The sequence below is a fragment of the Vipera berus genome, assembly GCF_964194415.1.
Source record: "Vipera berus genome assembly, chromosome: 2".
NCBI classification, from domain to species: Eukaryota; Metazoa; Chordata; class Lepidosauria; order Squamata; family Viperidae; genus Vipera; species Vipera berus.
In genome coordinates, this window is record NC_138203.1 from 140978739 (window position 1) to 141006115 (window position 27377).

General features: G+C 44.7%; 1 protein-coding gene across 4 annotated transcripts in view; it reads right to left on the reverse strand.

The window, feature by feature from the left end:
- Positions 1 to 594: 594 nt before the first annotated feature.
- Positions 595 to 27377, reverse strand: part of RARG (retinoic acid receptor gamma) — a 140416-nt gene continuing 113633 nt past the window's right edge. For 3 of the 4 annotated variants that reach the window (XM_081319916.1, XM_081319917.1, XM_081319918.1), the window contains 7 exons: positions 21559 to 21707; positions 19484 to 19625; positions 10169 to 10329; positions 7233 to 7409; positions 6455 to 6659; positions 3877 to 4035; positions 595 to 2884 (listed from right to left, as the gene is read on the reverse strand). In XM_081319916.1, the coding sequence (XP_081176042.1) occupies positions 2703 to 2884; positions 3877 to 4035; positions 6455 to 6659; positions 7233 to 7409; positions 10169 to 10329; positions 19484 to 19625; positions 21559 to 21707 (1175 nt within the window). In that variant the 3' untranslated portion in view covers positions 595 to 2702. Of the gene's footprint in view, positions 2885 to 3876; positions 4036 to 6454; positions 6660 to 7232; positions 7410 to 10168; positions 10330 to 19483; positions 19626 to 21107; positions 21184 to 21558; positions 21708 to 27377 lie in introns of those variants that run through there. The other variant, XM_081319919.1, reaches the window with a different exon arrangement.

A 27377-nucleotide genomic window follows, 5' to 3' on the forward strand; every position in this document is an offset into this window, starting at 1 on the left:
CTCAAAAATCTCATTGGGGAAAAGTATGAAAAGTAATGAAAGGGCTGTCCAGTCATAGCCAATCTCCCACACACAATCAAACCCAGAAAGATTTTTTTAAAAAAAAAGTTAAAGGTGCAGCTAGTCCTCAACGTATGGCCATAATTGGGACCAGAATTTCTGTTGCTAAGCAAGAGGGGTTGTGAAGAGAGTCGTGCCAGGTTTTACGGCCTTTTTTGAGCTCGCTTGACAAAGCGGCCTTTGGAAATGGTGATCATGTGACCATGGGACGCTGCATGTAGATACATGCCAGTTGCCAAGCACCCAAATTTTGATTAGATGTTGCGCTAGTTGTAAAGTCTCTATTTCAGTGTCATTGTAACTTTCAATAGTTGCTAAACGAAAGATTGTTAAGTTGAGGATTATCTGTGTTTGTGACCCAACAGCTACTAAAACGGGGTGGCGGGGCCCCTTATCAGAATCTGCCTCTGAAAGTGCCTGGCAAACAAACGCACAAGTGAGGGACTTATTTCATCAAGGTTGCAGATAGAAATGCGTGCACCCAATGAGAAAGAAAACGATTTAAAGGAGGCCTTTGACTTTCCATCACTTTATTCTGTAAAAATAGAAAAGTTTCCCCCCCACACACACAATCTGCGGCACAGCTGGGAGTGCAGGGGCCGGGGAGAGTCCTGTAAAATACCATGGAAAGCTGGTTATGTAAACATCAAAGAAGGGCCTCACCCTTCCCCCCCCCACTTTTTTTTTTCTATCCCACCCCACCACAAACAGACTCCATTTTAAGGCCCAGGGGTATTTATTTTGACAGCTTATTTTGGGGGGGGGGAAGAAACCAAGACCATTCAGCGGGAGGCTCTGTTCCTTGGTGCGCTGCAATCTGTCAACACTTGCTCTGCAGGGGGAAGGGCCAAGCTCTAACTCCCTTTACTACCCATTCCCTGGTGTAAACATAAGTCAATAAATAAAATCTCCTCAAGGGTTGCCCTGCTCATGGCAGGCAAGGGAAAGAAAGCAGCATCTTGAGCTGCAGAGGTTGCTAACTTATCCCACCCTGCAGCCTCTCCCAGAGGCAAAGCCACCCCCCCACCACCACTCTTCTTTTCTCCCCGATGAAGGCTTTCCAGAGGAAGAGAAGGAAGGGAGGTCAGGACAGAAGAGTAGCTGGTCATGGCAAAGCACTAAGCAGAGGGCAATAACTTGATATAACAACTCCTTCCTTCCTGCCCCACCCCACCCCCAACTTTGTAGTGTTTGGGTTTTTATAAATTCCTATTGCTGGGGCAGGAGAGGCTTTGCGGAGGAGACTTTTGCCCTCTAGCGATAAGGGAAGAGAGCTTTTGCCGGGCTTGCGTTTTTTTGTCCCTGGAGTTGTGAGAGAGGAGCAAAAATGGCTCCTCCTCTCAGCCTGGGGGAGGGAAATCAAGCTTCCTGGAGCTGAAGTGGTCCTCCTGCTCCGTCCAAAGTGCTGCAGAAAGAGAAGTAAAGGCAAGTTAAGGCAAGCCGTGACCACCCACCCGGCTTGCTTTTATCCTCCTAGAGAGTGACTCACTTCTCCTTGACAAGGGCAGAAGGGGGCCCTGAGAGACGGCAAACAGGTTCAAGTCTGTAACTCTGCACCCCCACACCGCCCCTTATCTTCATGATATCTTTGGTATCTAGTGTCCTTTGGGGTCTGTTTCCCAGAATTCTTAGCACCGGGGTCATAAGCATCCCAAGCAACAGATACAACCCCCAACCCACCCCAACCCTGCTATACCTCTGCCTTAGGATGGGGAGACAGAGGGAAGGAACGCTGCCCCCTCCCTAAATCCCACTATGGGATCCACTCTCTGCCCTGCGGTAATAACACATTAGCACTTTATAAAGCTAACCAAAAGGAGCCTCTCCCCACCCCCCCACCCCCAAGAATTGGCATAGCTTGCCGGAATCCATCAGAGATGGATATTAATACAGGCACACCCTAAGGCGACACCTATAGGGATGCCTACGTAGAAGTCCTGCCTTTATCTCTCCATTCCCCAACATTATTGTTCCAAGGTCCCTGGTGTGCAATGGGGAGACGAAGGGCTGTGTGTTCCTCTGTTGGTCTTCAGATTCTTGAATAAATAGCATCCCAGGCGCCTGGGTTCTTGGCTTGCAAGGCAGAAGAACTTTAGACTGGGTTGAAGGAGGAACCAAGAAACCACTCATTAGAGTCTCCGTCGGCTCTTGGGATCCCTCTTTTCTCAGAGGCCAGTTTGGGGGAGTGGAGGGGGGAAATTGCACATCTGGAGCTCATCCCATTTTGAAAAGGAGGACCTCAAAGCTGTAGCCCCTTTGGGGCTTCCCAGGTTCTGAAACATTTGGCTTGAAGCGGCTTGACTCAGCCGGACAGGCAACCTGGGGGCTTTGGCAACGCTCTGGGGTTGGGAGAAAAGGCTTCTGAATAGACATCCAAGGCCCCAAAGAAAAAGATTAAGGCAAGAGGCATCCAGCCCACGTCACCAAACACAGAGGAGAAGAGAGGAACAGGTTGTGGCTGCCTCCTAGCTCATCTTGAGGGCTGTCCTGATGCCCGACTCTGGCAGATGAACCAAAAGCAGGAAAGGCAAGCCTAAAACTGTGTCCAGGAGGAAATGGGCCATGGGGAGGCAGAGATGAGACGCAGAAGACCCTCTTCTCCCAGCCTTTCTCAGCCTAGATCCAGGCTTTCTTTTGAGGTGCTAAGGGGCCTCCTCTGGGCTTTTGGTGTCAGCTGGGCTCTCCTCAGTGTTCGGGGCTTCTGCCGAAGTTGGAGGTTGTGACAGCTCATCTTCAAACATTTCAGGATTTTCCAGCATCTCTCGGATGAGTGGTGGCATGGGACCAGGGATCTCCATCTTCAAGGTGATGGCCCGTTCAGCACCTGTTGAAGAGGAGAAGAGGGGAGTGGGTAGCACTGGACGATGGGAGTTTCCCCACGAAGCCCATCAGGTAATAAGAGAGGCTGCATTATTTTTCACCAAGAACAGTTGCCACAAGCTAGTCCTCAGCTTACAACAGTTCATCTAGTGGCCATTCAAAGTTACAATGGCACTGGGGGGAAAAGTGACTTATGACCATTTTTTCCTACTTATGACTGTAACAGCATCATCATGGATGCTCACGTGATCCAAATTCAGACGCTTGGCAACTTACTTCTATTTATGACGGCTGCAGTGCCCCGGGGTCACGTGTGATCACCTTTTGTGAACCTCTGACAAGCAAAATCAAAGGGGAAGCCAGATTCACTTAACAACCAGGTTATTAACCTAACAACTACAGCGATCTACTTAACAACTGTGGCAAGGAAGGTCGTTAAATGGGGCAAAATTCACTTAACAAATGTCTCACTTAGCAACAAACATTTTGGGCTCAATTTTGTTCGTAAGTTGAGGACTGCCTGTACTGCAAACTCAGAGCAGCTACCAATGTATCTAGCACTTCAGTTTACACATTGGCTGTCTGCACGTATATCCAAGACCCTTCATAGCCTCTGTGGAAGGAACCAAAAACTTAAGTGAAGGGGTTATATCAAAGCTGTCAAGGAAGCACTTGCAGGGGACAACTCCTCCTTTTTCCAAAGCTTTAGGAAGAGTCCTTCCATCGACCACCAATTACAGGATATGCTATGAGCAAGAGGCAGAGTCAACCAGATCAGTGGGCTTGCTCCACACTGCAGCAAGCAAAATAGTGACAGCAATTAAAAATAGTACCCATTTATATCTCTTCTACCATAAGTCTCTGGTTCCTAGAGTGAGATACAGTGTTTAGAAACTGCTTCAGGCATCTTGGGAGTGCCCCATGGCCAAAAATCCCAATATATATACAGCCAGCTCCAATGATCTTACGCTCCCAAATGAGAATGTTCTGTTTTACCTTTGGTACTGATCCCCCGCAGGTCAGTAATTTTCATTAGCATGCGGGGAAACATGTAAGGCTTGTTGGGCCGACGTCGGCGCGCGTAAATCTTCAGTGCTTCCAGCAACGGTTCCTGTAACTTATCTACCTTTTCCGGCTCTTCCAGGTCCATTCGATCTGTGGGGAAAAGAAAGACTATGATGTGTTTGTTCTGCTGAACATGCTAGGCTGGCCTTGACTGTTTCATGGAATACACGGAACACCAGTTTTCATCCCAGGATGAACATCCTTAATCCTTCTGGATTGCAGGGCAAGGGGAAAAAACAAAGCAAAACCCATAAATAACCCCCCAAAACAATTAGGTAATAGGAAGCCTAGATGGGGTTTCTGCTTGACCAATTTCCAGACAAAGACACTTCACTGTCGCCTCCTTTTTGTCATTACATGCTGTTGTTTTTTTTTTTTTGTGGGAATGGGATCCTAGTACCATGGAAGGAAGGAAGGAAGGAAGGAAGGAAGGAAGGAAGGAAGGAAGGAAGGAAGGAAGGAAGGAAGGAAGGAAGGAAGGAAGGAAGGAAGGAAGGAAGGAAGATTTTATGCTCCTAGTCCAGACATGTCAAACACACGGCCTGGGGGCCAGATCCGGCCCACGAAGTGGTTTCATGTGGTCCGTGAACCCATCCTGGAAACAGTGAGTGAACTGCCCCCACTACCTTGGCCCCAGCCCAGGCCAGCCGGGAGCCAATGTACAATTTCGTGGTGGTCATCTATGCTGAAATGCATTCAGTCTTAGCTCTACAAGGCCGGCTGGAAACAGCGAGGGACCAGCCCCTGCCATGTCGGCCCCGCCCACTGGGTTCATGCAGGGGAGGTATCACTCTTTGTGAGGAATGAAGAAATGCACCATCACCTGGAAGTGGCCAGCACATGGCCCTGGCTACTTCAGGCAGGCTAGGGGCTGGGCAGCGTTGTGCAGGTAACATCAACTCTCACGCTGCTCATGGCATCCCCTCCCCCCAGAGCCCACCAAGCCGGATATGTGAAGTAGGCGAGGGCCATGTGCTGGCCATTTCCAGGCCATGGTGCATTTCTTCATTCTTCATGAAGGATGACACTTTCCCAGCTGCGTTTCTTGCCTGTTTTTCTCTTTCCCTCATCTCAAATATTTTCCCACCACTCGAAGGAAGGAAGGAAGGAAGGAAGGAAGGAAGGAAGGAAGGAAGGAAGGAAGGAAGGAAGGAAGGAAGGAAGGAAGGAAGGTCTGAGAGAAGTCCTGCCTTAGTCCTGCCCTGCTGCCCTTTCACCATCCCCTTGCCCCCTCCTCCTGGCCTATCCTGGGGGGTCTCCCATCCTATTCCTAAGGAAGCTTTGGATACAAAGCCAGGTCTCCTCACATGGAGAGGGAGTGGGCCTCCCTCTTGACTTTGCCCTCTTACCCATCATAAGCAACCTGGCTAAGGAGAGCAAGTGCAGTAGCAGCAGCCTTGAGGAGGAGGTAAGTGCAGCTGGGCACCCCCTTGGGGAAGTGGGGCTGGACTTAGTGCCGTGGGTGCTTGAGGGCCGGGCTGGGCATTTGACCTCCACGCCATCATCCAGCCACCACCACCCCGGCATGGCCTGAGAGGAACAGTGAGGCTCTTCCAGTGGACCATGCCTTGGCACTTGCCCTGGTCCCACCCCCTTCTGCCAGAGACCCTCAGATCTGTCCCACTCCTGCCCTGGACCCCATAGGCACCCTTGACACGAACAGTGTAGAGCTGGCCATGCCCACCAAGTAGGCCACACCCACTCCAGCCGTGCCCAACCAGTAGGCCACACCCACTCCAGCCGTGCCCAACCAGTAGGCCACGCCTACCCAGGCCACACCCACCCGGCCCCCTGAGGGCAACCGCAATGCTGAAGCGGACCTCAGTGAAATTGAGTTTGACACCCCTGGACTAGTCCATGAGGAGAGAAACTGGGTGGGTGATTGCTCCAGGGGACAGAGTAGTTCTCCAACCCATTTTCGAAGGCAGACCTCTGCAGATGAATTGTAGCACTGCTCCTGAAAACATCTTACGAAAAGACTTCTTAGTAATGTCTTCCCCAGAGACTGGATTGATGGGCACTGAGGCGAAGGTAGAAGTGACTGTATAAGAAAGCACGGCACATTCGCACGCATGCCCACTCCCCACTTCTTCACTGCATCTTTCAAAACTTATCTGTTCACGATCAACTACCTTCGCCCACGACATAATTTCTAAAGCAAATTCTCTGTCATCGAAATAAATAAAACCTGACAGAAAAAATACAAAAGAACACAACTCTGTTTATGTAATCATACATACGGATTGGTTTGTCTAGGGCACGACTGTCCCACTTCCTCCTCCTCCTTTTAATTTAGAAATTATTTCATTTTAATTGCTACTAGTTTTTAGACTTTACAGTGGCCCATGCCAATGTTTTTCCTACTTCGTTCCTACAGATCTGCCTCTGCCCCTCTTCTGAAGTTCCCCCGGGGAAGTTAAGAGCATTCTTCTCCAAAGCGAAGTTTCCATTCAATCCAAGTTGATACGGAAAAGATGCAGGGATGCGGGAGCTGCACTCGAGGTATTACCTCCACAGATGAGGCAGATCGCGCTGAGCAGGCCTGTCTCGGTGTCATCCATTTCAAGGGGAAGCAATTGCCCAGCAAAGGCAAAAACCAAGTCAGTGAGAGGCCCAAAGCCAGCATTATGCATCTGGGTACGGTTCAAAGTCAGCCCATCTGAGAAGGTCATCGTGTCTTGTTCTGGAGTGTAGCGGATACAAATACGGAGCATCTGCAGAGGGGGGAGAGGACAGAAATAAAGTCACCGGATAAACACACTCTAGGGAGACCAACCTTGTTTTTTCCCCTCCTCTTGTTTATTTCTGGTACTCCTATAATATCCAATAAAGAGACTCTTTGGGCTCCATACGTGTTTTGAAACTTTTTCACTGTGCAAAATGCCGTTTCCTGAGAACATCAGCCTTTCCAATAAATGTTGGCCTTTCCTCCTACAATTATATGTTTGGAAAATGCCCAGCAAAACCTCAGTAACCAAAGCTGAGCAAAAATTCTTGACCTCAAAAAAAAAATCTGTAGAGGGGAATGAGTTTCCCATGCTTCTGCCTAGCCCTCCCAGCATTCACAGATGCATGAATTATTCAAGCATGGGTTTCAATGTGAGTTACCTAGACACACTTATACTTTGGGGGTCTCCTTGGAACCTTGGGTCTTCCAAAAAAAATCCTCTTGGTCTGTTTAAGGCCAAATATGTATACCCACCCCAAGTCCATGAAGGCCATTCCCCCCCCCCGCCCAGCTCTCACACACACACCCCTCCACCAGGTTCTGCAGCTCTGTCCCTCACCAGGATGTCCAAGCACGCTGCCTTCAGCAAAGTAATTTGGTCAGCAATGCTGAGGGTGGTAAAGCCGGGTAGGCGTTTGGCAAACTCTACTATCTTGATGATGCATTTGGTGGCCAGTTCGCTGAATTTGTCCCATAGTCCCAGATCCAGCTGAACTCGGTGATCAGCACTGGAGTTCTGGAAGAAAAAAGCCATCAGGCATTACAATTGCTTTCTCTTTTTCCACACCTCACGTTCCTCTCTGGGGACACACACAGGACAATGTTGCTCCCAAAGTCAGCATTCCTGTTCTGCCCCTCCGACTGGTCTCCTCCAGCTTAGCAGCTATAAGTAGCTTGGGAATGCAATTCCCAGGATATCCATTATGGATGAGAGTTATGGGAGTTCCAGTCCCAAGATGAAGCCAACAGGGTGAACCCTATGTTGCAAAATGCTGTTGAGATAGTGAACACTGTAGAAGCTGGTTTTAGCTTCCAAAAAGAAATTTGGGAGCAAAGATAAATTATTATTATTTTCTTAACCCTACGGGCATTTTTCTCTGTTGTCTTCCCCACTCTTTTCTCCCCTTCCATTTTCCTTTCTTCTTAAAAATAGTAACTCTAATAAAAGGGACAGTATTACCTTTGCTGCTCACTGAGCAAATCGACAAAGCAAATGACAAGCTGCGCATCCAAGCCTAACTCATGAGAAGACTTAGGAATTCCCACATATGGGATGGGGACACCATGATCCTCCTGCTGGCTGAACTGATGAGAGTTGGCATCTTAGCCATCTAGAGTAGGGGTGTCAAACTGCTGGCCCACGGGCCGGACGCGTCATCTGGAAGCCACAACCCATCCCACTGCCGGCAATGGCAAAACGTTGCACGACGTCACGTGACGTCACGAGTTTGACATGTCTGATCTAGAGGGTCACAGCTGCCCCATCGCTGGATCAGTATATTTTCACTTAATTGTAATATCTACTATTAATAGCTTGAGAGAATTGGACTACTATGTTCTGTTGTGTCCTGTATTCTCTTAACCAAGATTGATTGAAGTAAAAGTTTTATAAGTGGAAGGGAAGAAGCTTGAATTATAGATGGTTTTGCATGGAGTGGAAGGTTGGTTACTGAAAAAGCTATGAAGGAAATAAAGAATTCATAAAAAGTGGAATTTTTAGCAATTGATTCAACACTGAGCAGGGTCTAAGACAGGGCTCTGCGACGTTTCCTTTGTTGTTTAATGGATAAATGTATAAGGAATTGTGATGGACTTAAATAAGAGCTAAGTGGGAATATCACTGTGTATTTTTTTTAATGTAGATGATACCATATTTTGGTGAGACCCATAATGATTTGTCGTGAACTTTGGACAGTTTGTATGATGTTATGAGAAGTATAGATGTGAAAATCCGTCAAAGATGTCTCAAAGATGAAGGTATTTATGTGTAATTGAAAAAAATGGAGTGAATGATTGCACATTACATAGATGGCAAAAAACTAGTACAAGCAGATGAATTCATGTACCTTAATGAGGTTTTTGGTAAAGAGAAAAACATTGATGGAGAAATTGTAAGGTGCAAATACAGAGGAAAGGCGATAACATGTGATTGCTGTGAGAAATAAATGTTCTGTGGCAATGAGAATGACTACGTACAGTAATCTAACAGATATTTATTTAATGAACTTAAGAGCCAAAGGATCAATTTTGCATTTGAATTTCACTCTCAAAATAATGTATAAATACATTATTCCTGTGATTTGCTTGAATAAATGATATTTTGTGTCATTTTCATCTATTTACATTAATTGTGTAATTGCATAATTACACAAATGATTACAATTTATGCAAATGGCATGCAAACATCACTTGCGCAGGCATCACGCATTATGTAAAATGCATCAATTACATGAATTTGGATTTAACAGACATTCAGATTTAACAGACACCTTTTCCCTCTAAATGGTCTGTTCAACTGAGGTTTTATTATATATGGCTATGTTTTGCCTACTTTGTTATATGAGACTAGGCCATGTCAGGAGAAAATAAAAAGGAAGTGAGGATCTAAGCACTGTGTGTGTGTGTGTGTGTGTGTGTGTGTGTGTGTGTGTGTGTGTGTGTGTGCGTGTGTGTGTTAAAATAAGAAGCAATGCGGTCAACGATTGAATGAATGTAATATTGAATGAATGAATACAAAAGTGAGGGACCAATATGAAAGAAGTTTTTTGAGTGGCATGTAACAAAAAAAGAACAGTATGGATGGAATTGCAAAAACAAGATTATGAAGGGAGCAAAACAGTTTAAGAGGAAAAGAAAGCGAGAAAGTTGGTTGGATACAACTGATAGGATACTCCAAAAGAGAAAGTTGAGAACTTACAAAACAAAAGACTAGGTATGAAATATTGTACGGGCCTGCTTTTATTTGACTTGCTATTTCTTACTCTTTTTGTATGTGCTGCATAACATTGCTTATCCTGAAAGGAAACAGCTTAATGGGATGGGTATGCACGTACAGATTATTGATTAATCTTGGACAAATAAGAAATAGTACTTGATCTTTGGATGTGGTTTTCCTTTTGTCTTGCTACTCTGATCATTGTCCTATCTCCATGGCTGCCTTTATCAAGTTTTAAGCTAACTAGAGTTAACATTAACAGGTTTGTTCAGATTTCTGATGACAAGGCATATCGTGGTGGCGTAAGATAGAAGTAAAGCTTCCAAATTCCTCCTTGTGGCTTAGCAGAGGAAGTGGGGGGGGGGGGGGAAAGCACACAACCCAGGAGGTTTTGATTTTGTGGTTTAGCTCACCCGCATAATATGCTGTGAAACAAAACGTTAAGTGCCACAACTCCAATACAACGCTGTGGGTTCAGCCAAGGCTAGAAGTACCCAGGGTTTTCTAATGTCCCCTGCACTTTGGATTACATTCTCAAAAGAGTAGGTTGCAGTCATTACCGTGGTGTATTTGCCCAACTGGCAAAGAGATGGGAAGGTTTCCTGATGAGCTTTGCTGACCTTCTGGATGAGCTCTTCCAGTTCAGGTGTCATTTCATAGCTATCTACCACCACTTCCTCTTTCACATCCTTTTTCTTCTTATTGCGGTCATTCCTCACAGCTGAAAGACGAGAGAGAGTAAAAGTGATGGGAAAGGATATTTTTAATTGTCCATATGGAGAAACTTCCCAACAGTGAGGACAATTAACCAGTGGAACAGCTTGCCTTCAGATGCTGCGGGGGCTTCATCACTCGAGGTTTTTAAGAAGAGACTGGACAGCCACTTGTCTGAAATGATATAGGGTTAGGGTGGACTTAGGCTTGAGCAGCAGGCTGGACTAGAAGACCTCCAAGGTCCCTTCCAGCTCTATTCTGATTCTGAATTTATATCTCCAGAAAAGACCATGGTGGGGTAATGGCTGAAATGTTACCGTTGACTTAGGCAGTACAATAGAAATGGAAATGCTGGATAGCTTCTAAGACAGGGGTCCCCAATCCCTGGGCCCTGGACGGTACCAGTCTGTGGCCCACTGGGAACCCGATCGTGCAAGCAGTGGGCAAGCACGCGAAGCTTCATTTGTGCATGCACGACAACTAAGTTGTGCATGCAAAACATTCCCTCCCCTCCCTGCCAACGCTACTGCTGCTGCTGGTGCCAACAATGCTGCAGTGGGTCCGTGGAAACAGAAAGGTTTTTTGGGGGGGGGGCATTGTTCCAAGATCTTTTTTTTCCCCAGGAGAAAAAGTACTGCATACAATCCAGATCTTTCACCTCTTTGAAGGAAATGTATGTAAAAAAGGAGGAGAAAGGCAACCCAGAGCACTCCGTGGCAGCTTTTGAACTGTAATTCCCATCAGACCCAGCCAGCAGAGCCATTGGCAAGACTTCTGGGAGCCATAATCCAAAACATCTGGAGGGCACAAAGTGGCCTGTTCCTTCCATAAAATATCTTCAGAGGGTTTGCCAACATTTTTTTCCCCTCCTACAGACTGACCTTCTCTCTTAAGCCTCAACTGCTGTATTGGTTTGTTTAGGATTATCATATCGGGGCTGTAAAAATCCAGGCAACCACTGAACGGCAACAAAGGGTTAGAGACAATGAAGACAGCTGATAGTTTAAATAGCTGCTAACCTCTAAAGGAACAGGCAGACAGCTGCATTTAAATGTACTCTGCTTGTCTTTCTGATGACAGGAAAGAATAACAGCATCAAACTGGTTCCTCTGGTTGCTCAGCCTGAATCTGCTATGGTTACAAGGGAGGCAACTGTTGCTGCCCTTACAGTATTAATGGGACAACTTTCCCTTCTGACTTAGCGCAGCAGGAAAACAACCATTAATCACTTTTCCTAATGCGGGACAGAGTGGATTTGGGCAAGTGTGGGTGAATGGTCTGGAATGTTATGCTTAAGTCACCTGCTAAATCACCCAACAGGTACAGGAGGGGAGGTCTGCCTGGTTATTTCTGGGGAAAAAAAATATCCTAGACCAGTGGTGGCATGCCAGAGGTGTCACTCAGAGCCCTCTCTGTGGGCCCACGTGCCGTTGCCCGAGCCCCGCCTCCCCCTGCAGCCCCCTCCTCACCAGCAGCACCCCCGGAGGAGAGTCACCCCTGAGCGCGGCCCACATGGAGCATCGCAGCCAAGAACATGGCAGCTGGGCAGCGGGGACAAGACTGCGCCCTTGCGCCCCATCGCACGCAGATGATGCTCCGGGGTGCAGACGGAGGGCATGGCTGCCATGGCGCTGCTGGGCAATCTGCTGCAGCGGGCTGCGGAGGCGGTGGGTGGCCCTGTGGGCGGAATGGGGGACGGGGATGGGCCAGGGCGGGGAAGTTTTGGGGCACTCACTCTCTAAAAGGTTTGCCATCACTGTCCTAGACAGTGCTGAGAAACTGACCCAGAGAAGATGATGGGATGAAGCAGGAGGGAATGACTGACAAGTTAACTCCATCCTCAACGTACACAGCAAGGAAATGGCGGTGTCCAGTTCTGCTTTTCTGGCAAAGAAAACCTGGATATAACCTGGGGATGCGTTTGGAGCCGGAATGCAGGGAATAAAGCGATGCCCATCTCCTCATTCCCAATAATAAAAACGATAAAAAGTCCAACCACCAAAATCAAAAGCCTCTTCTTTGAACAAGCAGTAGAGAACCTAGAATGTGCCTGGTTGTGATGGAATCAGCAACATCAAATTGCAGAATCTGGTTTCTTCTTTCTACAGTAGTTTAAATAAACCTTCTGTCCAGAGACAGAATTAGTGCAAAGTATTGACCTTGGTTGTTGTTGTTGTTGTTTGGTTTTTTTTAAAAAAAATTACAGGTCTAGGTATCTTTCAAAAGAGCATTAAGCTCCTGTTTGTAAAGAGCCCAAAGTGCCCTGATAGGCACTTTGACGTGGGCCAATCAAGCACTTTGTGGGCAAATGCCTCTCCCAATGTCAAATTCCTTGTCTCTTTTGCAGCCCTGGCCAAAATGGCCGTTCAGGTCACTTTTCATCCACTGGATGAGGAAGGGCATGCAAAAGGAGGCTGTGGGAGGATTGCCATCCTTTGCATTGCCAACAAACACAGCAGCCTACAAGAGTGAATAGAAGCTGGGCCCATCCCTCTCCATCAGCAATTCTTTTCATTGATGAAGCATGCCAGAGCACATCCATCTCAAAAACTGTGTCAGGAGAAGATGGAAAACACTACTTTAAAAGTGGAAGGGCTGGGCTGGGAATGAGACAAAAACAACTTGATGAGGGAATGCCATAAAAAAAAAAGTCACCAGCAGATGTTCATGCCTGGGTAGGATGGTATGAGAGTAAACAGACTGAGGTATGCTCTATTCTCCTCCCAAAAGTATTATTGTACTCTATACCACCTCAGACTATTTGTCCACCAAGCAGCAGTTCTCCAGGATTTTGACCAGATAATCTTTCCCATGACCTCTCTGAGCCTTTTTTTTTTGAAACTGGAGAGCTCTGGAATTCAATCTGGGATTGTCCGCATGCAAACAGCTCTGCCCAAAAGCAGCCGTCCTTCGTGTCAGACTCCTAGTCACTTTGCCATCCTTCTAGTGTTGCTTGACCCTTGCGGATACTCTAAACAGTGCTCCTCAGGGGAGAATTTTAACAGAAGTAGCTTCCCCATTGCTGTACCTTGGAGTAGGGAGGGGAAAAATCCAGCCCTTTGTCAATTACCCCATGCCATGCTGTGCTGCCACCACGTGGCTGTTCTTGGGAAATTATAATATGTTAATTGGGTCTGCCAGTACCTCCTACCCTATGATGTATTTCTTTCTTTCTCTTTTTCAGCATAATCACGAGTTTGAGGTTTCAGATTCCACACCTCTGTCATCTCCCTAACCTCTAAGCGATGCAGTAAATTCTGCAATTCCAAAAAGATTACCGGTATTGTTCCGAGAATGATGCTCAGTCAGAAGGATCATCTAAAGGGCTGGACAGAGAGACACAGGGATGCTGGAGACATTGGGAAAGGAGGGTGGGTAGGGTTTATTTTATTTTATTTTAATTCCATTTATATCCCGCCCTTCTCCGAAGACTCAGGGCGGCTTACAAGCTTAGCAGTAGCCTTCATTCTATGTATATGCCTGCTTATTAGGGCTTTCACACACACCCCCAAGCGGCATTATTACAAAGTCAGCTTAATTGCCCCCAACAATCTGGGTCCTCATTTTACCTACCTCGGAAGGATGGAAGGCTGAGTCAACCTTGAGCCTGGTGGGATGCGAACCTGCACTGATTGCAGGCAGCTGGTGTTACTTAAAGAGGCATTAGCCCACTGCTCCACCAAGGCTCTTGTTCCGAGAATGATGCTCAGTCAGAAGGATCATCTAAAGGGCTGGACAGAGAGACACAGGGATGCTGGAGACGTTGGGAAAGGAGGGTGGGTAGGGTTGCTGTACCTCACTTCAACCAACAAACAGAGTTGTTGCTTTCTCCAGTGTGGACCAATAACCAAGTCCAGAGCTTCTCCAGTGGCAGGAGAACACTCATATTTAATGCACAAAGTTCATTAAAAATAACTGCGAGGTTCTTGATTTCTCCTCACCCTAGACCTAGCATATTCCATGTCTGCAGACTCAAGCAAAACAAATCCAACCTTAAGTAGTGTCCTACAACTAGGAGTTTCAGGACATTCTATACTTTGTGGCAAGAGGTTCCACTGTGTGATGGCAAATACTGAGTAGTGTTGTCAAGCTCAAATGGGCTGGAGACCCTCAACAAGCCTTCCCAGCTAGAAGAATGCCTGAGACTTGTTGCCCCAGATTGTTGGGGGCAACTAAGCTGACTTTGTAATAATGCTGCTTGGGGGTGTGTGTGTGAAAGCCCTAATAAGTAGGCATATACATAGAATGAAGGCTACTGCTAAGCTTGTAAGCCGCCCTGAGTCTTCGGAGAAGGGCGGGATATAAATGGAATTTAAAAAATAAATAAATAAAGATAATAACCCGCACTTTGAACTAGGCTCAGAAACAAATCGGTAACTTGTACTGCAACTACAGCACCAGTCTTACCTGACTGTATCTTCTATCAATGCCTAGCAGAAGAGCCAATTAAAACTTATGATTTGTCTTCAGTGGTAGTCCGGAAAAAATAACTTTGAGGAAGGGGCAGAAGAACCACAACCAAAACAACAATCAGATAAAAAAAAACACCAATCTGATTCCTGGACAGAAAAATAATTTCAAAAAGAGTCTCGGAGAAGATCCTCTCTAGTTCTCACAAAGATAAAGGGCGGGTGGAGATCAGTACATTTAGTCTTGCAAGATTCTGTTAACCTTTTACTCTAAAAGGTAATATTAGCATTCACAATTTTGGTTTCCTAGTCTGGCCAGCCTTGAAGAACTGACATCCTATGACCCAAATAGGTTGGAGGAAAAAACAGGAGAAAAGTGCACTATGTACATACACTGTTTTGAACTTCCATACAAAAGTCAGGATATAAATCATACAAATAAATCCAACCTGTCAGCAATCGAATCACCAGCCAACCCTGGGCAAAGCCTACCCAGATATTGTGTCTAATAGGAATCATAAGTCTAGGAGGAACCCAAATTGTGGATCCCATTTATTCTTGGCAGACAGCAACTCCAACTTACAGTATTTCATCTGAGCTTGTTTTGACCTCTCCACACACCTAACCACAATACTCAAGGTGGAATTTGACCAATGCAGAATCAAGTGGAACTGTTCTCATGATTTGGAAAACATTGCTTTTGTTGATTATGCATAGTTACTTTAACTATTGTTGAAGCCAATTACAGACCACCATCTGGATGGCTGGGTTAATACAATTTGCAATTTGCTTAAATTTGATCAACCATTTGGGAGGGATTTGCACACTACAACAACATTAAAAGAGCTGGGTTCACACAACACAAAATCTAACCAGGTTAAAATTAACCACGCTGAGGATGTTTTAGGAATATAGCGTTTAAATATCTAAGAGCTCTGGTTAAGCATGCCATGTGAACAGAACTGATGTGTATTTGCTTAGGAACTGCCTCAGGTTCCATCATGCAAAAATAGCAGAGGATACCTAAAATAAACAGTTTCAGATGATAATTTTAAATTTACCTCTCCCACACTGCTGGAGAGGAAAGAGAAAGAGAACAACAAACATGAATTAAGTGAAACCTGTAATTAGGAAACTGATAGTAATTACTAATTTGCCAGAAAACTTAGCAAGTACCTTAAATGGCACAAGAGCATTACAAAGCTTTGAGCTTTGGCATTTCCCCAAAGCTGTTCGGGGTTGTTATTAACTACTTGGAAATATTTCACCTACCTTATTATATTTTAATCAGATATGGCTTTTTAGAGAAAGAGTTGCTAACGAGGGGAGGTTTATGCTGCAACATCAATGTCACTGGTAGAGCAAGAGGCAAAGATACATAACTAACCTACTCTTCATGCTATTTTTTAAAATACACATCAAAATTATTAAAAAGCATTGTACAGGACAGTCATATGCCTCCACTTTGCACAATGCCCTAGGAATAAACCTCACGAACGAAACAGGACTTGCATCTGAGTAAAAACAGATGGGAATACTGTGTTATTAGCCACTCTTTTGGTTTGTTTCTGTGCACGGTGATGGGAACGGCAGGGATTTTAATCCACTTTCTGCAGTGACAAAGTCTGCTTCAAAAGAGCATTTATAGTCACGGTGGTCATACAGACACTTTCCTTGTCCGGGAAGGCAATAAGCAGCCATTTGTCTGGCCTCTACCCAAGGCTATCTACTGCTCTACCAATTTCAGGGTGCCAAAATGGGGAGAGTTTCTATGTTGGTCTCCCTGTTAGCTGCAGAGTCTCCAAGGAAGAAGCCTAGATCTGGTGCCCTCTGGAGAAGGTATCTGGAGATGGCCCCAAGAGGGCTTCCTCTCCATTGGCGTGCATAGGGATGTTTTGCCCTCTCTCTCTTTCTTCTCTCTCTCTTCTCAGCCAGGGTACCCTCCTTCCCCTTCTTCTGAATCCTGCCAGCGCTCCTTCCTCACCGAGAGCCCTGGGTTGCGTGTGCACTCTCCTCGGCCTGAGCCTTCTCAGGCTGCCCTTCCTGTTCACCCCTGGATAAAGCGCCAGGGATCTGGGAACAGGATACGCCAATCGGCAGGATATACACTTATAGCCGCAGTCAGCACAATGCTGGTGGGGGGGGGGCGAGAGGAGACTGCCAGCCCAGGCATACCGCTCTCTGGAGGGGGGCTTTGCATGCAGACAACACCACTCCACTGCCTTAGGGGAGCTCTCCCTTAATCTCTCCCCCCCACACACACACACAACTTCCCCCCTCCCCTCTTTTTTGTTTTTCACAGCGAGGTGTGTGTGGCGGCCACACAGTTTCGGAGAATGCATCTAGCTGGGATCCGTGTCCCTGACCGTGGTCCCAAGCCTCATCTGAGCCCTACACGGAATCCAGAGGGAAAGGGGAAAAGCCTGGGCTGGCTCAGATCCCTTCGGCCATCCGTTTCCTGTCTCTGCAGTGACAACCCATCGGGATAACATTCTTCTTCATAGTTTCCCCCACCCTTGACACCACGCTCCTCTGGCCCCATCCTCTCTCTCTCTTCTCCTCCCCCCCCCTCCGCCTCTCCCTTTAAAGTGACAGGCCCTCGGAAATAAATCGCCAGGTTTTGAGACCTAGACGTTCCTAATTAGGGGCTCTTAAAGAGGCGGTGATTAATGTGGGTCCTGGCTAAGGCCAGGGCAAAGACGTGCCTAAGCAGTTGGGAGTAAAAGCAACAGCCGCTGAGAGGCACTCTGTCTCCGAAAGGGCTGGGCCTTTTGACAGCCCTCTTAAAGGGGCAGCAGAGGACTCAGATTCGGCCTCCGAGGGATGCTGGTTTGTGTGTGGCTCCTCCAAGATTTGGGGGGATTATTTCCCCCACACCCAGTCCCTGCTCCCTATTCATTACGGAATATCGATATAGGTTGCTGCTTTCCTGGCTCCTCCTACCCCCTCCAGAAGGGAAAGTTGCCATGTCAACTATTGTTTCTGAAAATTCACATGTGTCTTTTCATTTTCCAGAATTTCTGTTCACGGGAAAATCCATTTGAAAAGCAATGCCACAGAAGAAAAATGTTATGGAGAAACCAGATACAAAAAACAGATGGCTGCCCAGGAAGAACCAAAGATCCCTGGGAAAGATTTGTGTGAATTCTCCTAGGTGCGTCTATGACCGGATCGCACCAACATGGCTCTGCTAATAAGCATAAAAATTGGGTAGCCCTATGCACTGGGCATAAAAGCAGTGCTGGCTAGCAGGACAAACTGCAGAAGAATCAGAGGCACAAAATGTTCTTTAAAATAATGTGATTTTAGGCCTTGGAATATATGGAATAAATGTGCACTTCTAATTACATCTGTATACGTGTGCACATAGATGTGGTTTGCTGTTGGACATGCGTGTGTCTTTCATATTGTGTTAAGTAGCTTATGTCCACGTCTTGAAGGAACATAAAAAAAATCTGCTTAGGCACTAAACATTTAAACGAACATTTATGAAATGTGTACAACAGGGCCGTATAAAGCAATTAAGTACGGTAAGTATAGTCCCTATACAGATAATCTTCAATTTACAACAGAATATTTAGTGACTGTTCGAAATTTCAACACCACTGATAACACTGACCTATGACCATTTTTCACACAACAACCGTTGCAGCATTCCCAGGTCACGTGATCAAAATTCAGACGCTTGGCAACTGACTCATATTTATGACGGTTGAATGTCCCGAGGGTCATGTGATCACCTTTTGCGAATTTTTGACAAGCAAAGTCAATGGGGAAGCTAGATTAACTTAACAACCCTGTTACTAATTTAACAACTGCAATGATTCACTTAACAACTATGGCAAGAAAGGTCATATAACGGGGCAAAACTCACTTAACAACTATCTCGCTTAGTAACAGAAATTTTGGGCTCAACTCTGGTCATAGGTTGAGGACTACTTTAAGATGTGTGGACCTCAACTCCCAGAATTCTCCAGCCAGCGTGCTGGCTGGAGAATTCTGGGAGTTGAAGTCCACACGTCTTAAAGTCACCAAGGTTGAGAAACTTTGCCTTGCTTTCTCTTTTCATTGTTGATCCATCCCAGGCTCCTTTGCTATCATTTATGATCTTCCAATCTGCAAGTTTCTAACCATCATCTGGGTAGTCATGGTAGGAAAATGAATGTTGGACTGGAGAAACCACTGGTCTGAGGAACAACAGCAGAGCACTTGACATACGTTTAACTTTCTATCTTGGTCTCTTCTGTGCACTATTTGATTCCAAGCACAGATATGTTCATGCTGCTTCCTTTTTAGATTCCCTTCTCAAAAGCCATTTCTTTCACAACTAGAAGCATACAGTAGTTTTAGATTTCCAGGGCTGTTGCTTGCAGTTAGCCCTGTGTCTCATTCTCAGGATTTTTCCTGCTTAGGCCTACATTATGTGCACCCCAGCAATATTTAAGAGGGGTAATCCCTTTGGCATTAGCTTTGTACCAACCTCAAGTAGTTATAAACCAGCCTTCCCCAAACTGACTTGTTCTTTCTGGTTGTGCAAATACTGGGATTTGGTCTTCTACAGCAGGGGTCTTCAAACTCGGCCCTTTTATGACTCATGGACTTCAACTCCCAGAATTCCTCAGCCAGGCACGCTGGCTGAGGAATTCTGGGAGTTGAAGTCCATAAGTCATAAAAGGGCCGAGTTTGAAGACCCCTGTACAGATATGGAAGCTACAAGGGGATCTACCATTCAAACTCTGATGGAAGACTCACCTTCTTTGGACATGCCAACCTCAAAGCACTTCTGTAGGCGACAATACTGGCAGCGGTTGCGAGTAACCTTGTTAATCTGACAGTTCTTGTCTCGGTGGCAGGTGTAGACCATGTTTTTCTGAATACTTCGGCGAAAGAAGCCCTAAAAGTTATAGAGAGCAGAGTTACAAGTGAGCAGGAGACTTGAGGTGGAAGGCTGGCATGGACGAAGTTTACAGCAATGCTCTCAGGCAAGACTCTCTCCTGATTGCCAGTTCACACAGTCCTAAATCATGGCTTGCTTTAACTAAATTCAGCTGAATGAATTGAAGATAGCAATTGACTGGGTCCTTACAATCCATTAAAATGTAAACGTTTATCAGCCATAATGACTGCATTCATGCAGAACACTCTCCCCTAATCAAACCACATTTAGGCTAAGCTTAACAGGAGCAATCAGTCACTGTTTCAATTGGGGACTCCTCTTTATAGAACTTTGTTTAGTGCAAGATAAAGGCATCCCCTGGATATTTTGAACTACAATGTCCACAATGCTTTTCATTTGGTCTGGCTTGTTAGAACTGTAAAATGTTCGTAATTCAGCAACACTTGAAAGGAACGCCTTGTTTCTTATCAACAAAGCCTTATGATCCACTATTTGATTAACTCTTGGGATCCATTATGATCTGTAACAATGTGTCCAGCTGTCTCATGGTAGACCAGATTATTAGCCCTTCTTGCACTGTCTTCTCCCACATGTATCACTTCCACAACATGTTCAGGCAGGAGAAACCTCTGATAGGGCATGTGCTACAGGGTCCTTTCATAAGAGAGCAATTTTCTCAATTCAGGTCCTTCCATATACCTCATAAAACAACTCCAGTGGTCCCAGTCAGCACGAATAAGTACTGGAGTTCATATGCAATTAATTATAGACCAAAGTTTTTGAACAGCACTGCGCTGCAGAGCACTAATGTAGAAGCTAAAAAAGCAATAATCCAGGAAGTTCAGAATCCAAGTATTTATTTAACTATGACACATAATTGGGTGAGTTTAGGTAAGCTACATTCTCTTGGATCTATCTGCAGTATTGGGATGATCATACTACACAGCCTGTTTTTGAGAAGCACTACCAAATATTACTGAAATAATATTAGAGAATATTACAGGTGCTAATTATTAGGATCCTAGAGACTATGCTTGGGCATTGATCAATGCAACCAGATCCAACAACAACAACAACAACAAAGATAAATATAATTAACCTGTTCCAGTACCAGTACTAAAGTGCCAATATGGTGTAGTGGTTAAAGCATCAGACTAGAAACAAGGAGATGGTGAATTCTAGTTCTACCTTAGGCACAAAGCCAGCTGAATGACCTTGGGCCTGTCATTCTCTCTCAGCTCTGGGAATGAGGCAAGGGGAAACCACTGAAATCTCACCAAGACAACTGCAGGGATTAGTCCAGGCAGTTGCCAGGAGTTAACACTAATCTGAAGGTACACTCCCCCCCAAAAAAAGCAAAAATAGTGCCAATACTCCAGCTAGCTGAAAACTGAAATCCAACACATCTGGGAGGACATCCAGTTTCTGCCTGGAATTATGCAGATATGTTAAGTGCTCCCTTACAATCCAGCTACTGACCTCAGAAACCCTTGGCTGGTCAGAAAATCTGGGTGGCCTTCAACAGTTCAGCTCTCTAATATTATTCAAAGGCGCTGTGGATCTCTGTACTAACAACGTAGTAGGTGGACTTTCTGCAGCAAACTACTTCAGATTCGACCAGTGGAGTGAAGGATGCAAATCGGTATACATTCGCTTGTTTTGCACATTTCGTCTTGCTTGCATAATCTGCTTCGGGTGTTGGCATGCGGCAACTTGGAATTCCCTGCTGTAGCATTCTTTGGCAGAGGAAGGAGGTCTGGGTGAAGTAGCCAACCACACCCTCCTAGCTGAACAGAGGCAGGAGTCATGATGACTGTCTGAATTCAGGATGTGTACTGTGGAGGCTATGGGGGTGGGCGCTTGGGAAATGCAACCCTCAGTCTCAGAAAGTGGAAAGCAGATTGCAGTCCAGGACCTTCCCTTCACTTACCTTGCAGCCCTCGCAGGAGCTGACCCCATAATGGTAGCCAGAGGACTTGTCATTGCAGACAAAACACGGCTTGTAGACCCGTGGGGGTGGGGGTGGAGAAGGGGAGCTGGGCACCATCTCCTCAGAACTTGTGCTCTGGGTCTCCACTGCTGTAGAGGGAAACAAGAATACATGAGAGACAGATTTAGATTTTCTGTGGTATGGGTGTGCATGTCAGAAAGAGAACATAAGTAGTGACAAAATAACTTTTAAAAATTTTTCCTAATTAGAAAAAAACAGATAAAAACCAAAACTCCCCAGTCCAAAACTTGAGGGGAACACAACAGGATAATCAAAGAGAATACGGTAATTAAACTTGGAAGAAGTTGTGTTACAGACACGCTTCTGTCTCTTCTCTTTCTTTTAGCACACAGCATGGAATTGCATCTGTTTCTGCTTGGCCAGAGGGCATGGACATGTAGGAAAAGATGAGTACAGGTAGTCCTTGACTTACAACACTTCATTTAGTGACCATTCAAAGTTACAATGGCACTGAAAAAAGTGACTTGACTGTTTTTCATAGTTACGACCTTTGCAGCATCCCCAGGATCACATGATCAAAATTCAGATGCTTGGCAACTTGGCAACTATTTATGACCATTGCTGTGTCCCAAAGTTATGAGATTCCCTTTTGCAACCTTCCATGGGGAAGCCAGATTCACTTAGCAACCGGGTTACTAACTCATAACTGGAGTGATTCACTTAACAACTGAGACAAGAAAGGTCGTAAAACTCACTTAACAAATGTCTCCCTTAGCAACATAAACCTGTGGTTGTAAGTCGAGGACTGCCTATATTAATAGGACTCTCTGACAAATGGGACGCTCTTCTAAAATCTATCTGGATGTATTGAATAATGGATGTTGGCACAAAAGTCCAACATTTACCTATAAATGTTATCAGACTTGTTCCGATTTTTGGCTAAACATTAATGGCATCTGAACTGGGAGGCGTCCTGAAGTCACAGTGGATTCTTCCATGAAAACGTCAACAAAAAGGCTCAGCTACTGCCCAAAGGCCAATCTGATGCTTGAAATAATTAGGAAGTGAACTGAAAATAGAACTATTGATAATAATAATAATGCTCCTACACAAATCTACCGAGACACCACATTTTTGAGTATTGTGTAACTTTAATCATTAAGAAGGCTTTTACAGAATTAAGGAAAAAGGTGCAAAAAGGGGGCAACCAAAATGATTAGAGGACTGCGTTAGTTCCACTTCGAGAACAAACGGCGGTAGGTGGGACTCTTCAATTTGGAATATAGGGAGGCTGGGAGACATGCTTTTAACACAGTGGTATCAAATAAAGTATGGCATAGATAACATGGGTGGAGAGAAACCTTTCTTATAAAGTTAAAATTCAGGGCCAGCACTGAAGCTAAATGAAGGAGAGGCTCAGGATCAGCAGGAAAAAAATGTACTTTTTATACATCACCTACTTCAGGGGTAGGCAACCTTGGCTCTTTTATGACTCGTGGACTTCAACTCCCAGAATTCCTGAGCCAGCATGGCTCAGCATGGAAACCTCTCCCTTTCCCCTCAGCATGGCTGGCTCAGGAATTCTGGGAGTTGAAGTCCACGAGTCATAAAAGAGCCAAAGTTGCCTACCCCTGGGCTAGTTAAACTATAGAATCTGCTGCCAGCAACCGTAGTAATAGCAGCCAATTTGGCCCATTTTAAGAGGGAATTGGACAAGATCATGGAAGATTAAGATAAATGGCTATTAAGACTGTTAGTTACTCCCGAATAGTGGGCAGGTTCATTGGTTGTTATGAAGCAATGGTGGAGTCTAAACTTGTAAGCTTCTCAAATGCATCCAAATGGCTGTTGTATAACTAATTACAAGTAGTCCTTGACTTACAACAGTTCATTTAGTGACCATTCGAAGTTACAGGGGCACTGAACGAAAGTGATTTATGTCTGTTTTTCACACAACCATTGCAGCATCCCCACGGACACATGATCAAAATTCATATACTTGGCAACTGACTCATATTTATGATGATTGCAGTGTCCTGGGGTCATGTGATCAACTTCCACGACCTTTTGACAAGCAAAGTCAATGGGGAAACCAGACTCACTTAAAAACCGTGTTACTAACTTAACAATTGCAAGTGATTCACTTAACAACAAGAAAGATCATAAAATGGGTCACTATTCATTTAACAACTTAGCAACAAAAACATTGGGCTCTATTGTCATAAGTCGAGGACTACATGTAATACCCCACAATTATATAGGAGGTTCATCTCTGCCATTCTGTCTTCAAGAACTCAAGGCAATATGTGTGTCACATGTGTGTGCTCATTCTCTGAGCCACAAACTTGCCAACTAGCTTTTAGCTTACTTCATTGTATGATACCTGTCTGCTTGGGTACTTTACACTTGGGTAGTTTACAGCGTGTAAATAGTGTGAACAGGCAGTCAATTACAGAATCCCCCACCTGAGTCTGCAAATGGCCACAGGAATTGTATTAGTCTGATTTGTAACCCAAAGTAGACCGCCCCAGCCCTCTAATTAGCCTAACATAGCTATTTTAGTAAAACAAAAGACATTTTTAAAAACCCTCAATCTGAAGAACTCACAAAAGAGATTCCCCACGGCCACATTTCAGGTTTATTATCCCCTTTGGTTTCATCTAATCATTGACAGGAAAAAGTATTGAAAAGAGTTTGCTCCCGCCTACTAAGTCATAAGCCGTAGATTTCAAACCAAATGGTTGAGTTCATACATTTACACTAAAGTAACACTGACCCAATAGTGTGATTTTATTTATTTTTTTGCTTCACGCAGAAACCCAATTCCAGTGGGGTCCAATGCTCTTCTGCAGTTCCTGCTCTTCTCTTTTCAATGTACAGATGAGGAAAGTGAAGATGAATAAATATCACCTGCTAAAGGCCACATCGAGATTGAAGTCAGTCTGGAATTTCAATATTCCTGGACCCCATTCAGCATTTTAGGACAGGAGAGCATAAATATATTTTAGGAAGAAATCAACCAATACTGGAGGGCAAATGATTTATCCAGAAGCACAAATTCTGGGATAGCAGAAGCAAAGAGCTGGTTCGCGTTCGGGTCATCATTATTAGATCGGAAAGCCTAACTCTCATTACTTCGGTATGATGAAGTTCCCTGGGATAAAACAGATGTTCAAAGATTTTTATCCCTAAAGTCCATGCCTCTTGCCCTCCTCATGACCCACGGAGCCTGGACAGAGCTCTTTCAGCCCAAACTGCATTTTTCCACCTGCATTTTCCCCCGCACCGCCCCCAACCCAGGCAAAGCATAAAACTGTTTGCAATTCTAGCTTTCAACAGAGACTGAATTTCCTGTGTCAAGGCCCTAAATGCCACATTCCAGGAGAAACAGGTTGGAATTGTTACCAGAGCCTTGTAACATAATCCCTTTCCTTGGGGGAGGGAAGAAAAGAATAAGTCTGTCCCAAAAGGGACAGGGGAGGTCTGAGGAACAGCCTGGGACCCTCCAAATCTGGATGGATGGAAGCTGAAGCCCAGTTCATTGGAAGGGTATTTGATTTGGCTGGGGGTTTTTTTGTTTTTTTTAAAATCCCAACTAATCCATTTCCTTTCAAAGTCCTGTGTTTTTTTTAAAAAAAAATGGTTTCCTGCCTTCAGGACGGTGGTGCCCTTTCCTCTATGCTAAACATGAATTAAGGGTGATATAGGACTACTGCATTTATAAAAATAAATTATACTTCCCTAATTACCAGCCTTTCATTGAACCAGTTCTCCGTTAAATATTAACTGCATCCTCCTCCTTTTCCATGCAATTTTGCATAACTCTGCAGTGCACTGGTTTTCAGCTTCTCGACTACAGGTGGTCCTCGGCGTGCAACCATAACTGAGCCCAAAATTTCTGTTGCTAAGTGAGACCTCTCATCATGAATGTGAGTCAAGTTGAGGACTCCCTGTATTTCAGTGCTTCTGTTGAAATAGACCAGTCTTCCTCAATCTTATAGGCCCCAGATATGTCAGGCTTCTGAATTTCCAAATGAGAATTCTGGGAATTGCAATCACAGTGTAACTGGAGGGCACCTGGTTGGGGAAAGATGGACAGGTGTTTGTTCATCTGGACAACCAGGCAAGGCACCTTGGTCCAGAATATTCAGGTCTATTCAGTTTTGGAAAAAAGAGTTCAAGTAGTCCTCAGCTTACAGCATTTAGTGACCTTTCTAGGTTACAACGGCACTGAAAAAAAGTGACTTATGACCATTTTTCACACTTACAACCACTGCAGCATCGCCGTGGTCATGTGATCAAAATTTAGATGCTTGACAACTGGTTCCTATTTATGATGCTGCACTTTCCTGGGGTCACGTGATCACCTTTTTTTTTGAGACCTTCTGATAGGCAAAGTCAATGGGGAAGCCAAATTCACTCAACAGCTATGCTACTAATTTAACACCTGCCATGATTCGCCGAGCAACGGTTGCAAGAAAGCTCGTAAAAGGGGGCAAAACTCACTTAACAAATGTCTCACTTAACAACAGAAATGTTGGGCTCAATTGCAAGTCGGAGGCTACCTGTACTGAATTACAGATGGCTTGTTTGAAAACCAGAGATCAGTCCTGATCGTTCACGTTAGGAAATACAAAACCAAAACATTTGCATTTTTAAAAAAGGAAAAAGAAAAAGAGCTAGGTGCTGCCAAGTGATCTGAGGAGGATAGGATTGTGTGGGGAATACCTGGTTATAAAATGAACAGATTGTTTAAAAACAGATCAGGAATGAATGGAAACCCAAATCCTCCTTGTTTGCAGTTTTAACTTCCTGCTATCAGCAATCTCGCCCAATCCTGGCTCCGGCACAAACAATATTTGCAAAAGGAAAATAGCCTTTCGCAGACACTCCACTACAATAGATAACAAGCGTAGACAAAGTCCAAGCAACAAATATATCTCTTGGGCCTTACAGTGATCCTACAATAAACAAGTCCAGGTTTTGCCAAATAACCATTCCTTGAATATTCAGCGTTCAAGATTCATTTAATAAGTGTATTTCTCTTTCAAATTCATACATGCACCGTAAACCATCCAAGTCTTGCAACCTGTGGTCAGGTAACTGCTCTTGCAAGGATTCTTCCACCTGACCTGATTTGCTGAGGATTCTTTGCAAAGATTTCTGCAGAAAACAAAAGCATGCAGCCTGGTACTGAACATGGCATTCTTCTTAAGAAAACCAATTCCTAGCTCTGATGAAGATGCTAGATAACACCCTGTGCAACCTCAGAAACTCAGAAAAGGATTAACTGATTAACAAACATCCCGGATAAGCAATCAGAGCATCAATGCTATTTACTGAAATAAAAAGAATACATTTTCATAGAAGTACAAATGGTGTTTTTTTAAAGTTCCTCACATACTATTCTTACTCAGTTTGCCCCTTTCATTTATTAAACCTTACGCTATGTAGTCCAACCAACGACCGTCCCCTCAGTTCTCATCCAGGGCTTTTAATAGCTTTTCATTTTGCTGTGATTCTTTGAGCTAGAGTTGCCAAGAAATGGACTTTCCTGAGCTGCAATTTACACATCTATGCAAGCAAAGGGAGAAATATACGTAAAAAAAAAATTTTTTTTGACCGCAGGCCTATTCTGACACAAAATGTGATATAATTTTCTTTCCACAGTGTTAATCATGGGAAAGAATAGTAGCAAAAGCAGTTAGACTTATAATGGTTTATTTTACAAAAGTAGTAAACACAGCATTTCTCATATCTCCAACTCCTCTATAAAATTTTGAACAGGTTTTTTTTTT